The following is a 15,143-nucleotide window of genomic DNA, read 5'->3' as shown; positions in this document are numbered from 1 at the left end:
ATTCAAAACAGAAGTGTACTTACTTCACTTACTAGACTTTTCTGTTTTTTTATCACAGAAACTTGCCTGTCCTTTACATGTGTGACTGACTTCTACTTCTTTTTACAACTTGACTTTTTAGAAATAAAAGAATGTGTCAGTGTCTTAGATATTCCAACTAAAATTGCTGCCGGGTAGATCTTAAAAGGCATATTTATTTCCATTTTTATTAATCATAAAATTGAATATTTTCTTTTATAATGTTAATGTAGAGCCTCAAAGACTTGATTTTAATGTGTTGCAAAAGATCACTCCCTTTAATTATACTTATCTTTTCTTTTCATATTTCCCATTCTTATCATTCTTCTTTCTTCCAGCCACTGTATGTATTTTGGATTGACGATTATATTAAATATTTAACAAGTGCAGTTTGTTAAATACAACACTTTAGACTGAGATAAATATGACAGTCTGGGCTGTTGGTAAATAAGACAGATCTAGTAATTATTTTTATCCTTGTCCCTAGTACACAGATATTTCTCCAGAGAATTCATATTTCTACTTTGACAATGATTATTATGAAATTTTTCCACAAATTGTAGACACAATTTTTATTTTTTTTTTACCAAATTATGTTACTGATCTACTGACATTTAACCTTATTAGTTGCAAAATGTTCCTCCAGCTGTTTATTTTTTATTTTTTACTTACTTTTCCACTGTTTTGTTGCCCTCGTCACAGTTTTTTGGAGATGTGACTTACATTTTTTCTTTTTTCTTCTCTTAAAATTGTGCATTTTATTCACTTTTATATTTTATTCCTACTTATGTTTGAAATAACGTTTATCATTATCATTAATTTTTCATGTACTACTGTGAATAAAATACAGGTTTATGAGATTTGCAAATTATTATTACTATTATCATCATTATTATTATTATTGACATTGGAATTGGGGTTGCGCATTCAGTCTGGAATATGTACTGATACACAGTTTATAATATATGTTTTAGGAATAAACTGAGTTAAATGACAGTTGACTAATGACTAATGTACTAAACTTTCTACTGTGTAGATGTCCATGAAGTCTGTTTAGAATTTAACAAATTTATTACAAAAGCACACGAATAGACACATTTTTGGAAATTATTACAAAATGAAAAGTAGATGTTGAAGTTTTTTTTTTTTTTTTCTTTATTCAATACACCTCCTACAATACACCACTTAATCCTGTAGTTTTCCTGAGTCTGCTGTGTCCAGTTTTGACTCAATAAACCACAATACACATTGTGCCTTTTCTTGAGGAGTAGCCATTTTTTAGAGCTTTATTTAACAGAGCATATTTCATCAACACCTGAACCTGTACCTGAAATACACAAAAAAATGCAAATGGATTATAAACTTTGATAACCACTGAGTATGTAGAATAAATCTGATTACCTTTTTAACCCCTGACGTGTCTGTGGTGAACATTCTGAATGTATGATTTATTTAAAATATTCATAAAAATTCAACCGTTTGTTCATTTTTATTTTATTTTAATTAATTTGATTTTATGCATTCATTTTGGATGTGTGGCTATTAGAGTGGGAGTACATAACTATGTTGTTATACTTTATGTACATTCAGTTTTACAGTTATGATTGTTTCAATATAAACATTCATTAAAAAAACATTGACCAAAAAAATAGATTATTTCAACCGTTTGCTCAATAAGAAAAAAATCAAAATGTTCTGATAAAATAGACCTTGTTCTTTCCATAGACATCTGAGCATGCTCAGTGCAACCCCTGCTGTCTGTGGAATGGGGGGGTAAAAGACAACTCACTATAAAAGTAGACAGTTTGGGCTTTTTTTTTACACTGCTTTCCTTGTCCTTTTTTTGTTTGTTTTTACGACGGCATATTAGGACCACGTAAGAAAATAAAAATGCTTGTCACAATGAGAATAAAGTCATAATATTTCAAGAATAAAGTCATAATATAATGATAATAAAGTTGTAGTTTTAAAAAACTCATTATTTAATGAGAATAAAGTCTTAATATTTTGAGAATAAAGTCATAATATAATAAGAATAAAGTCATGGTTTTAAAAAAGTCATTATTTAATGAGAATAAAGTTAATATTTTTTCGAGAAGAAAGTCATTATTTAATGAGAATAAAGTCATAATATTTTGAGAATAAAATCATAATATAATGAGAATAAAGTCGTACCCACTCATCTAATAATGGAGAACTTGAAACATTTTGTGCAGTTCTTCTTTCATTTGGGCTTTACACACAAAGGCCAAATACTGAGTCTATCCTCCGTCAGCACATTATCATTAGTCGAAGGACTTTGAAGTGAGTTTGCACAAGTTTGGGTTTGTTTCGTCACAAGAACCAAACTGATTTGGAGCAAATTGCCTCTTTTGTGGAGGAGAAACTGACGAAGTCTTCATCTGCAGGGCTATCGGTGGTTCCACCAGAACTATAGGGTTTGTTGTTTCTGAAGAAACTGTGAGGGTTCTACTGTAAGTTTTGGAGTCCAACAGAAGTGAAAGTTGCTGCTTCGCATGTAACGTTCGCTGTAAAACTGGAAACTCTGTTGAATTTTCAAAATATTACAACTTTAATCTCATACAAGTACGGCTTTATGTTCGTTAAATAATGAGTTTTTTTTAAACTACAACTTTATTCTTATTATATTATGACATTTTTCTCAAAATATAACGACTTTATTCTCGTAGTGACAAGTGTTTTTATTTTCTCATGTGGCGCTAATACGCCGTCGTATGTTTTTACTGTTGTTTACAATGTTTTTTTACTGCGTTTTGACCGAGTTTTGACTGTGTAACTGCTTTTTGGAGTTCAACCAGGTGCCAAAAAGCAGTTGGACTGATTTTGAAAACAAAAAAAAAAAGCCCCAAAACAACAACTACTGGACCTAAATTCAAATACTTGTTGTTCAGTTCCTGTTCAACATCCTAAATCTCTTATTGATGTACATTGTGAGTGCCTTATTTAGCAAAAACCTGTCAAACTGCAATTCCTCTTTGTCTTTTTCTGTTATTCCACCCTGTTTTGACCTAAAACACACAGTAAAACAAAACCACTGAAGAAAAGGAACACATCCACATACTCACAGCAGCTTTTAACACTGAAACAGACACTAATGCTTTTGTAATATACTTTTTAATGTAAAGAGACTTTGCAGACACCTTCTAGTATTTATTAAGTGTAATGCCGGGGTCCGCTCTATGGTTGATGTGTGTGTTATTGTGTTTCGTCCCAGACTGACCATCTCTGCAGAATGCCCCATGCAGCTGGAGGATTTCCCCATGGACGCACATGCTTGCCCTCTCAAGTTTGGCAGCTGTGAGTAAAGTCACACACTTCCTCTTTTGCTAATCCCAGCTATTACAATTTACAATGTCGAGTTTTAATCCAAAGCAGTAAGACGCACAAAGTTTAATTTAAATAAATTTATTGCACAATGAGAGCTCATTTTGGTCGATATTGAGTAATTTATAGATTTCTGCTTCGGCAGAAGAAGTAAAGGAGTCATTATTCAAAGTGCTGAGTTGGCTAAAGCTCCCAAGCATCACTTTTTATTCTGTTACATTTTTATTTCCAAAATCATTTACATACTCAGCTCATAAGTAGTTTTATATTATGTATATGTCATGCAAAAAAATAATGATTATATTCAGTGACTCAGCTGAATTTAGTTTCAAAGTCTCCCACCGTGGCTTTTCACAATCAATACACATGAAGAATAAAGATAGATCAGACACAGGCTGTCGCTGAAATAGCACTGAAGTAAAAAGTTAATCTGTTAAACAATGTGTGGTCTGCGTTTAACCCATAAAGATCCAGTGCTACTTTAGTGGCAGTTCCCAAATCAGATTCTCAATATCTAACCTAAATGATTTATCAGCATTTATTATAATATTATCCTCTGTATTTTGCTATTTTTAGTGAAAATCACACATTTTCCTGTATTTAATTTAATGATCATGCTGATGTCCGTAAAAGCTCAGACTAAAGCTGAAGGTTATTTGATCAAAAACAGAGAAAACTGAGGGAAAAAAAGTACTTTTTCAACAAATATATCAATAATTGAATGTAAAACTATCTCCATTGACTGTCATTTATTAAACTCCATGGGTTTTACTGGTGAATCAATGTTGTAGAAGATGACAGTGTTTCCACGGTAACTACAGAGCCTCTGAACGTCCAAATGGGTCATATCTGATGATCATGAAAAGATGACAAACTGTATTTTACACCAATTATTTACATGTATTGATAGAATTAGTGGATCAGCAGTTATTAAACAGTTTAGGTCAGTAGATCGTTTTGGTTTACAGACTAAAGTGAAGAGCTCTACTAAGTTTTCCAATATTTTGCTCATTTTCTCATTTTAGAAGTGGTTGTTTGGGTCTTTACAAGTTAATATGAAACAATGTATTAAAACACCACAGTAATTGGGGAAATTCTACATGTTTTTAGAACACTTCCTTTACCGTATAAGGATGAGAAAAGCTAGAAAAATGCAAAAAATCTGGTGAATCAGTGTTGTAGAGAATGACTGTTTCCACGGTAACTACAGAGCCTCTGAACATCCAAATGGGTCATATCTGATGACCATGAAAAGACGACAAACTGTATTTTACACCAATTATTTACATGTATTAATATAATTAGTGGATCAACAGGTATTAAACATTTTAGATCAGTAGATGATTTTGGTTTTTGAGGGTTAACAGACTAAATATAGAGTTCTGGATGTTATGAAGTGATGAATTCTGCAAATTTTTCCAGTATTTTGCTCATTTTCTCCTCATTTTAGAAGTGGCTGTTTGGGTCTTTATGGGTTAATATGAAACAATGTATTAAAAAATCACAGTAACTGGGGAAATTCTACATGTTTAGGAGCACTTAATTTGCCGTATAAGGACAAGAAAAGCTACAAAAATGTTAAAAATCTGGTCAATCAATGTTGTAGAAGATGATGGTGTTTCCATGGTAACTACAGAGCCTCTGAATGTCCAAATGGGTCATATCTGATGACCATGAAAAGACGACAAACTGCATTTTACACCAATTATTTACATGTATTAATATAATTAGTGGATCAACAGGTATTAAACATTTTAGATCAGTAGATGCTTTTGGTTTTTGAGGGTTAACAGACTAAATATAGAGTTCTGGATGTTATGAAGTGATGAACTCTGCTAATTGATTCCAGTATTTTGCTCATTTTCTCATTTTAGAAGTGGCTGTTTGGGTCTTTATGGGTTAATATGAAACAATGTATTAAAACACCACAGTAATTGGGGAAATTCTACATGTTTTTAGAGCACTTCCTTTACTGTATAAGGACGAGAAAAGTTACAAAAATGTTAACAATCTGGTCAATCAATGTTGCAGAAGATGATGGTGTTTCCATGGTAACTACAGAGCCTCTGAATGTCCAAATGGGTCATATCTGATGACCATGAAAAGACGACAAACTGCATTTTACACCAATTATTTACATGTATTAATATAATTAGTGGGTCAGCATGTATTAAACAGTTTAGGTCAGTTGATGGTTTCTGTCTGTGCTGGACGTTTGGGTCTTTTTGGGTTAAGCTAACACTGTCCTGGAACGTTCTCCTTCCCCGGTCATCTCATGTTACGTGTTCTACAAACCACTGAAAGAAGTCTCCATGAGAAGATTACAGTCTGTTCTTCAACGTTTAATTAGGTCGGTGATCTGAAAGGTTTCCCCCAACGCCGTCTTAGCGGGACAGCTTGTCTGTGTGTCCTACCACTGAGGACACATATAGACTCTTGACCTGCCCTGGGGATATTTAAAGACAGATCTGGACAAATGCCACACCTCGGGAGCCTCTTGGGCTAAAAGGATGAGGCTCTTATCCCCAGATTTCACTGAGACACAGTCCACCCACACTCACTATGTAAAGGAACCACTTTTGACCGCAATCCAATTACAATGTAAGGAGCTGCTGGGCCCACCCATGCCCAACTCTACTATAACTGCCCAGCGCAATGCTCTGTAGGCGAGAAACCTTAGCATGTGAGATGAATAATGTGTTGATTGCAACACTTTATTGAATATTTTGCACACATTTACAAGATAAAGTGTCGATATCCTTTTATTGGATAACTTATTCTTGCAGCTCAAACAACTCCAGAATCCCACTCACCTCTCACCTCTGTGTCTGACCCACTCATATCCTAGTTTAGCCTTTGGCCTCACACACTAGAGCTCACAACACAGCGGCCTGTCCACTTAGCTGACATTACCTGACAGCAGCGAGGTAACGCAGAAACACACACAGCAGTTTTCAAAGACGATACTTGAATTTTCTCTAAAAACGGTGGAATTCTCTGAAAAAAAGCTGGTTTAGTCCAGTATTATGTGACAGCACTAAAACAGTGTTTTGACAGTATGCACTGTTTACTATTGTCATGAGTGGGGGAGGAAAGTTGACACTATCTGGTGTAATTAAAGCACAAGCAAAATTAATCCCTTTTGTGAAAACGCTATTGCAGCTCTCGACGCTCCTTCTGCAGAATGCCTTCATTTGCTCACATTGTTGCTTATATTTCATCAGTATTTTGTCACTTTGTTTAAAGAACAAAGCAGGTAATATTTCACGATATTCTTTCTCAGCAAATCTCATCTATACAACCAAAACATTTCATTGGCTATAATTAACAATGCTAAGTGCTTACATTTTTTACTCATTAGTGTATAATTCAAATGAAGTTTCACTAGTTATGAAAAACTTTCCGAGTATATTTATGTTCAAATACAATAGCATTTACTTTATATGTTTAGACTTTGACTCTATTTCAAAGGTAAAGGTTGCATTTTTTCCAATACTTTCCTTTAAAATTAATATTTGCACAATGACATAACAAGGCTTTTAAATACAACTTGTATTACCAGCTTCTTTATTTCTAATAAATCTTCAAATCATTTCATATCTCACATAAAAACTTAAAAAAAATCCAAAAACTGACATCAGATGTATTTATCAGAACTTTGCATCTCCTCTTTTGTCATCTATTAATCATTCCTGAGATTATGCAATCACATAATTCAATGCATAATCAAGCTAATACTGCACATTATGCAGAGGGCGCATATTCTCTGCAATAATTGTATATTTTCACACAAAATATGCAAAATATGGGGGCCTTCCATGTTTTCATAATCCCCGCATTTTTCGGCTTTAAGTTAAAAAAATATTGCATTGTAACTTGGCATGGGTAGTGATGTAATATGCAATGTGCAACGTCATTGGCTCACACGTCCACAGACGGTAAACAAGCCGCGAACCTCAGAAAAAATCCTATAAGATGATGAAAAATACTGCTCATTTGCCGACCAAAATATCTGCAAAAGACAAAGCAAACCAATACCTTATGTCCGACACAAAATCGGGGTCATACTATTTTAAACCCCATGTAAGTGAACGTTGGAACATAAGAGAAAATTGATGCTGGAGCCACTTTTCCAGCGTGAAACATTTGAAAATAGTTTCTGCTGCAGCGATAATAATGTTATAAGAACATAGAGGTTCAAATTTTTCTGATTTTTGACACTTGTGTCTCAGGAATGTTAAAGCCATGTTTGAGCCGTGCTTAGAAAATAAAGAACTCAAACAGAACCAGCACTTTCTGGGATGTAGTGAATACTTACTTCTGTATGTTTGTTTATCAGAGGATGTAATTAGACATTTTTCATTTAGTAGAAGCCTAGTTAGAACAGGGTGTGAGAGAAGAATCTTTTTTTTTTTTTTAATTGAAATGCATGTTTTGTTTTGTTTTGGGTTTTTTTTGCAAATTCCCGCAATTTCACCACATAAAATCACATGAAACCCCCACATATTCCATCGCATATTCAAAGATTTTTGCCCGCATTTTTCTGGAGGGACTGATTAATCATATGATCCTTCAGATTTATGTAGTACCGCTGTATATAAAGCTGAGTAGTAGCTTCTAACATTTAACATTCTGCACCAACACCGATGCTTCACATTAAAAAACTGAGGTGGGAGTAAGTGCACATGTGGGAGCAACAAGGAAGAGTCAAGTGTTAACCTTCAAATCTCAAAGAGACTGAGGTTCTGTGGTGAAAATCAAGCAGGTCAAGTCAAGTCAGTGTTCAGGTTCAACAACTGACAAGTCAAATGGAACAATCAGACATGAAATACTGAACAATCGAGGTACAAACCTCCCAAATGAACAGTAATGATACGTGGTTCTCTGAGATTAAAATACAGACCTTTACATGTAAAAACAGAAGCCATTTTTTTCTATTTCTTCACAAAAATATTGTTTCAAAGGTGAAGTAAACTGAATATTTTCCCAAAATATTAACAATATGTTCTGTTGCATTTTTATTTCCAAAATCATTTACATAAATAGTTACTCGGCGTACTCAGTGATAGAGTGTAATATGCTGCATTACTGTACTTGTACATATGTATAATGACAATAAAGGCATTCTATTCTATTCTATTCTATTCTATTCTATTCTATTCTATTCTATTCAGTACAAATTTGGGACCTTTAAACTTTGCTGCAGCAGTGAAATGAATGCAAAAATAACAAATATTACCGCAAAACGACCACAGTGACTTTTCATACATCAGCTATATTTGACTTACGCATTTAATTCAACTTTTAATTATTTCAAATTAATGTTAAATATTACTTTGCCTTCCTTTTTGATTATTTACAATTACAAAAAAAGCTGAAAACGTCTATAAAAATACTTACAAATCCTGCTGTTTAAACTTTAAAACAGGTTCATTTCTGATTATTTATTGTCACATTTCAGTCAGAGGAACCAAAGCAGTACTTTAACTTTAGGTATACTGCTGCTAATACTTCAATACTACCATCAGTGGATGAGAATAAGATGTGCTAAAGTGATATTTTCTGTGAAATGGAAATTCACGTCAAACTCTTCAAACAGTCTTAATATAGCTAAAAGGACTCAATGAACTGAACGACTTAAAACTAAGCACATTTACTTAATATTAGTAGTTATTCAGTGCCATTTATCTTTCAGTGAATGATGTTTTCTCTTTTCATTGGGTCTGATTAAAATACAAAACAGTTATATTATCCGTGACTTGATCTGCTGAATTAGGATTATTTTGACGATGATAGAATCAGTAAAATTAAAGACATTATCACAATTCAAGATGCATTGACGGAAGAGATGTCAATGTGATTTTCTTGGGTTTTCTATGGAAGAACTCATTTTATTTTGTTACAAAGAAATCTGTAGCCTTTTAATTTACTCAATGGTTCAGTAGCAGTTTGTGCTAAACCTAAATGAATGCAACACTTTAGAGCAGGGGTGTCAAACTTATTTTAGTTCAGGGGTCACACACAGCCTAATACGATATAAAGTGGGCCGGACTAGTAAATTAATATAAATAATAGTATAAGACCTTTAAATAATGTCAACTCTAAAGTTTTCTTTATGTTTTTGAGTGAAAAAAGTCAAATTCTGTAATGAAAATATCTACATCTACTTGAACATAACATGAACAAATATGAACAACCTGAAATTTTTTAAAAATAAGTGCAATTTTAACTATATTAAGCCTAATTTGTCATATATACATCACAACTTACAGATCACAGTGAATCTACAAATACACAAAACATTTAATAACAGGCAGAATACTGGTAAAATTAGACATACTACTCTGAAGACATTTCAGGATGTTCATATTTGTTCAGGTTATTCACATTTTTTTAAAGGGCTAGTCTGTAGACGTAAACGTTGTGTAATTTTAATTTTTTAATTTAAAACAAAGAGAAATATATGCAGTTTTCATTATATATAGGTTATTATGATTGTATTTTACTGGTCTGATCCACTTTAGATTAAATTGACCTAAAATGATTTTAACATCATTGATCGTTAATATCTTCAGTGTAATTTTTGCATTTCAGAAATTCATCCCACAGGCCGGATTGGACACTTTAGCGGGCTGGTTTTGGCCCCCGGGTTGCATGTTTGACACCTGTGCTTTAGAGATTTAACATTTCATTTGTCTACTAATGATAAATAAAGGTGTCATGAGCCTTCAGACCACAGAGTGAACACTGATATTCAGTTAGATTAAATTAAATTAAATTAAAGCAACTGTAGGACACAGAACAAATATTAGCCTATATTGTAATAATTTTAACATCTTCTCTTATTTCAGTGACATTTTTGCTAAAAAAATAATGCAACACCAAACATACTAAACAACACTGGGCTGAGGTTACTGTTTTATACAAATTAATAATAATTTTAGGAAGGAATTTAATGTAAGAATTTTTATTTGATATTTTACTACATTATTACAATGCTTTGTTCATACTATTCACATTAAAAACCCCTGTTTAAAAGGGATTGAAACTCGCACCTTTATATCAGAATGCAATTTATAAATCCTCCTGAGACCCAGGAAAGTAAATGTTTTGGCTTTTTTTTTTTTAAACCCCTCGCCACCCGTCCTCTTCAGAGGATGACTTTATTTTTAATTAACTACAGCTTGTGTTTAAGTAACAATCTCCAACTTCATATTCACATGTTCATCCATTCCTGTTCCATCCATTTTGGCTTTTTACAGTAAATAATTGTCTTTATTGGAAAAAAAAAAAAAAAAAAGCATAACGCAACAGTTTTTCAGATACAAATTTTATTTTAATTGTATGTTTTTTATGGAATGTTCTTTGCAATGGGCAGGATTTATTTTTTTTCTAAATAAAGCTGTGAAAATCTTGTCTCCTACAGAGGATAAAAATGCATTGCTGGGTCTCAAGAGGATATGAAAACACAAAATTAATTAAATATACTGTTATTTATGTATGTATAACATATTACTAATCATTACAATCAAGACACAAAGATCAAACTATGCTTGTTTTTTGTAAAATTACACCTGATTAATTCTAAGTCCTGGTCATTTAGAGCTGTTGAGGCTTGACTTTTACCTCTAACTCATATTTCCACATTGCTGTTTCAGCACTTTTACATAAGTAGATGATCTGGATACTTGCTCCTCCTCTGAGGCCACATTTATGAAGGTCATAACGGCATTGATGCATTCATTCATGCGACGATATTACATAAGGTCATATATCCATCCTTTTGGTGACAGAGCGGTGATTTATTGTGCAATTAAAGCACAAAGGCGTCCTCTAAAGCAGGTCCAGGTAAGGGCCAACTTAATCCCTTACTCCGGCCTGCTCATATCCTAATTTTAACCACTGGACCTCAGCCATGTCATTCTCTGATGAACACTAAGGAGTTGCAGTAGTTCTCCACAGTAACAGTAAAGACATCCGGCTGAACTGGTGTTATGTTAATTTAGGCTACGCTCAGACTGCAGGCGAATGTGGCCCATATGTGACCTGTATCCAATCGGTTAAAGACAGTTTGAACAGCAGATATCTGATTTTTTTTCAAATACGACCCAGGCCGCTTTCACATGTGGTCCTAAATCTGATACGTATCCAACATTTTGCAATGCGACTTAAGTCTGAAAGGCCAGATCACATTTATCTGAGCTTTGCGTCACTGAAATGCGCCAAATGTCATAATTCTGCATCCCAGCAGGAGGAGCGTGTGTAATACAAAAAAACTGGATTTTACCAAAAAATCTGAATTGTGCATTTACCCATAAACACCCAAATATACAACAGTGACCAAAACCATTGACTGATGTAAATGTTTAATAACTGTTGATCCACTAATCCTATCAATAAATGTAAATAATTGGTGTAAAATATAGTTTGTCGTCTTTTCATGGTCATCAGATATGACCCATTTGGACGTTCAGAGGCTCCGTAGTTATAGAAACACCGTCATCTGCTACAACACTGATTGACCAGTAAAACCCATGGTGTTGGATCAATGACAGTGGATGGAGACACTTGGTTTATGTTCAGTTAATGAGAGATTTTGCTGAAAAAGTCACTTCTTCTTCAGTTTTCTCTGTTTTTGATATAATAATCTTCAACTTTAATCTGATCTTTTATGAATATCTACATGATTAGTAAATTTAAATATGGAAAAAATATCTGATTTTGGCTGAAAAAAAGCTAAATACAGAGGATAATATTATGATAAATGGTGATAAATCACTTAAGAAAACTTAAATGGAGAAAAGAGGAAAGAAATGGAATTTTCACTGAAGTAGCATTGGATCTTTACGGGTTAAACGGTCATTTCTGTGCAGCTCAATGATTGTTATGATGTAGCAAATTGTTCAGATATAAATTTAAGCAGCACATATGAGACTTGTACATGTAATACATGCAAATAATTGGTGTAAAATACAGTTTGTCATCTTTTCATGGTCATCAGATATGACCCATTTGGACGTTCAGAGGCTCTGTAGTGAACACAGAAACACCGTCATCTGCTACAACACTGATTCACCAGTAAAACCCATGGAGTTGGATCAATGACAGCAGATGGAGATACTTGGTTTATATTCAGTTAATTGTAGATTTTACTGAAAAAGTCACTTTTTCTCAAATTTTCTCTGTTTTCGGTGGGTAAACCTCAAATGTAACCTCAGCATGATGATTAAAGTAAAGGATCAGTAAAATAAATATGGGAAAATATTAGATTTTCACTGAAAAAATACAAAATGGAGAGGATAATATTATGATAAATGGTGATACATCACTTAAGAAAGATTAAATAGAGAGAAAAACGACTTTGGGGACTGACAAAAGTAGCACTGGGTCTTTATGAGTTAAGATTTGCTGTCTTAACATAGCCTTAGATTGATTTTATACACTTGTAAATGCAAATGGAAACATATGAATCAGTATTCTGCAAATGTAAAAGTCTCTAAAGAGATGTATCAAACAGGTCATACTAGAAAGAATACACAAAGGAAGAGCGACAGAAAGAAACACATTTACAGACACACAAAAAGGAAGATTGAAAGACTGGCAGATGAGACACAAAAGCTTTCACGATAAATAGTCTGGAAACCCTTAACAGCTCCACTATAACGACATAAAGGCTGGGTCAGAAACATGCTGGAGGTCACAGTGAACAGTCGCTAAAGAGCACAGTGCTCCTGAAAATCACGCTATGATTACCGTAATCAACAAGTCAGTTCCAGAAAAGTGCAAGAAACGCACTCGAACCTGCCCTCCAGGGCAATGAGGAAATAAAAGAAATTAGGGTTCAATGAGTCATCTTCAAGTCTGTCCTGCTTCTAACCTGCAGTGCCTGGGTGAATCGGAATTACACAAATACTGTTGGACTTTGACGCCTACATTTTCAGTCAGAAACGATGTTGTGTTCTTTGTGTGAATCAGCGAGGTAATAACGTTTATTATTACAATAGCCCAGCAGGATGATCAAAAAGAGGGCTGAAGATGTTCAAAAGCCAATATATGGATCACAACAAAGCAGAACAGAATCAATGTTTCAGCTTCACACTTCAGTCAGAGATTTGTATGACAATGCAAACTTGTTTAACCCATAGAAACCCAAAGAGCCACCGGTGACACAAACCATCTACAGATAGAAACTGTTTAACCCACAAGTGTCAAACATGCAGCTCGGGGGCCAAATCCGGCCCGCCAAAACATCCAATTGCGAAATGCAAAAATTACACGAATATATTAACAATCCTTTTAGTTCAGGTTCCACATTCAGACCAATTCAATCTCAAGTGGGTCAGACCAGTAAAATTCTATCATAATAATCTATAAATACTCAAAACTCCAAATTTTTTCTCTTAGTAAATGTAAATATTTTCATGTATTTACACTAAAACTAAGTATAATTTCACAAAAAATGTGAATAACCTGAACAAATATGAACAACCTGAAATGTTTTAAGAGAAGTACAATGTTAACAATATTCTGCCTGATATTAAATGTTTTGTCTGTATTTGTAGACCCGCTGTGATCTGTAAGTTGTAATGAACATGTGGAAATGATCAACTGAAGCATAATATTGTGAAAATTACACTTGGTTCATGTTATTCACATTGTTTGAAAGGATAGTTTCTAGATGTAAACATTTTCATTGTTTAATTTTACTTTTTTCACTCTAAAACATAGAGAAAATCTTGGAGTTGGCATTATTTATATATCATTATGTTATTATTTTACTAGTTCAGCCCACTAAAATGAGTTTGACTCCCCTGGTTTAACCCTTAGGTGTCCACGATCACGGCCTCATGACATTTTCAGCACATTGTAGCATTGGAAGTCGGTCATGTAGACCACTGGGGATAATTGCATTTGAAAGTGTGGACTTGAAACACTCTCACCTTTTATTTGATGTTGATAGAGCAAATACAAGTGGAGATATGACATTTTGAAACCGGAGCAAACAAACATGAGTACAAGTATGAAAATGAGGTGAGCAGGCGTTAGATTTCTGACCATATCTGCGTTATTTTTGTCCTTTTTCAAAATGGAAAAAAAATGGTCGAACCTGCGGATTCTAATCCATAGACTGCATTAGCATTACAGATAAAGGTGAGAATGACCCCCACCTGAACCGAATGAGAAACCGGAGAAAACGCCTCTGTAAAGATATGCTTTTATGTCAAATATTTGAGTATAGTTTTAATTTCAATTTTGATTTTATATACTAAATATTTGGAACCAATATTCACTTTTAAAGTCTTTGGAAAGGTTCGTTAAGCATCTTTGTGTTATTTATGCAATAAATTATATACATTTTTCAAATCGGATTTTATATTTTTTTGTGTGTTTTTTGGCCTTTAATGTTGATATAGTAGATTAAAGAGAAAAAATAATAAACCGATGAGATAGATGAAGTTGTGCTGAAAAAAAAGATACCAAACATGGGTATAATAAGTATTTCTTTATGTAGTATATAAAGGCAAAATCAGAAGTGCTCAAAAACGGTCAAAATAGGCTCAGACCACTAAGGGTTAATACCTGTTGATCCACTAATCATATCAATATCAAAAGTTAACTGGTTAAATCAAATTGTTTGACATGAAATATAAATTACTTAAAATATAAATAAGGAAAGATGAAATGGTTAAAAGCATTTGGTTAAATTCACTGCAGTGCTGTATATTGTTTAAAAATACTTTGGTTTAAAATGTACAGACAAGTTAAGCATTTACTGTTTA

At 33.5% G+C, this 15,143-nt stretch overlaps 2 protein-coding genes across 3 annotated transcripts in view; one reads left to right on the top strand and one right to left on the bottom strand.

Annotated features, from left to right (window-relative positions):
- LOC115434644 (gamma-aminobutyric acid receptor subunit alpha-5-like) overlaps window positions 1–15,143 on the top strand; it is a 69,730-nt gene that overhangs the window by 28,848 nt on the left and 25,739 nt on the right. The window contains exon 6 of the mRNA XM_030156691.1: window positions 3,254–3,336. Coding sequence (XP_030012551.1) covers window positions 3,254–3,336 — 83 coding nt within the window. The remainder of the gene's footprint in view (window positions 1–3,253; window positions 3,337–15,143) is intronic.
- LOC115434573 (gamma-aminobutyric acid receptor subunit beta-3-like) overlaps window positions 1–15,143 on the bottom strand; it is a 158,595-nt gene that overhangs the window by 125,278 nt on the left and 18,174 nt on the right. The window lies entirely within an intron of this gene.

This window comes from Sphaeramia orbicularis, chromosome 2 (assembly GCF_902148855.1).
Source record: "Sphaeramia orbicularis chromosome 2, fSphaOr1.1, whole genome shotgun sequence".
Lineage (NCBI taxonomy): Eukaryota > Metazoa > Chordata > Actinopteri > Kurtiformes > Apogonidae > Sphaeramia > Sphaeramia orbicularis.
Note: the sequence above shows the minus strand (reverse complement) of the source record. Positions and strands in the feature narration are given on the sequence as shown.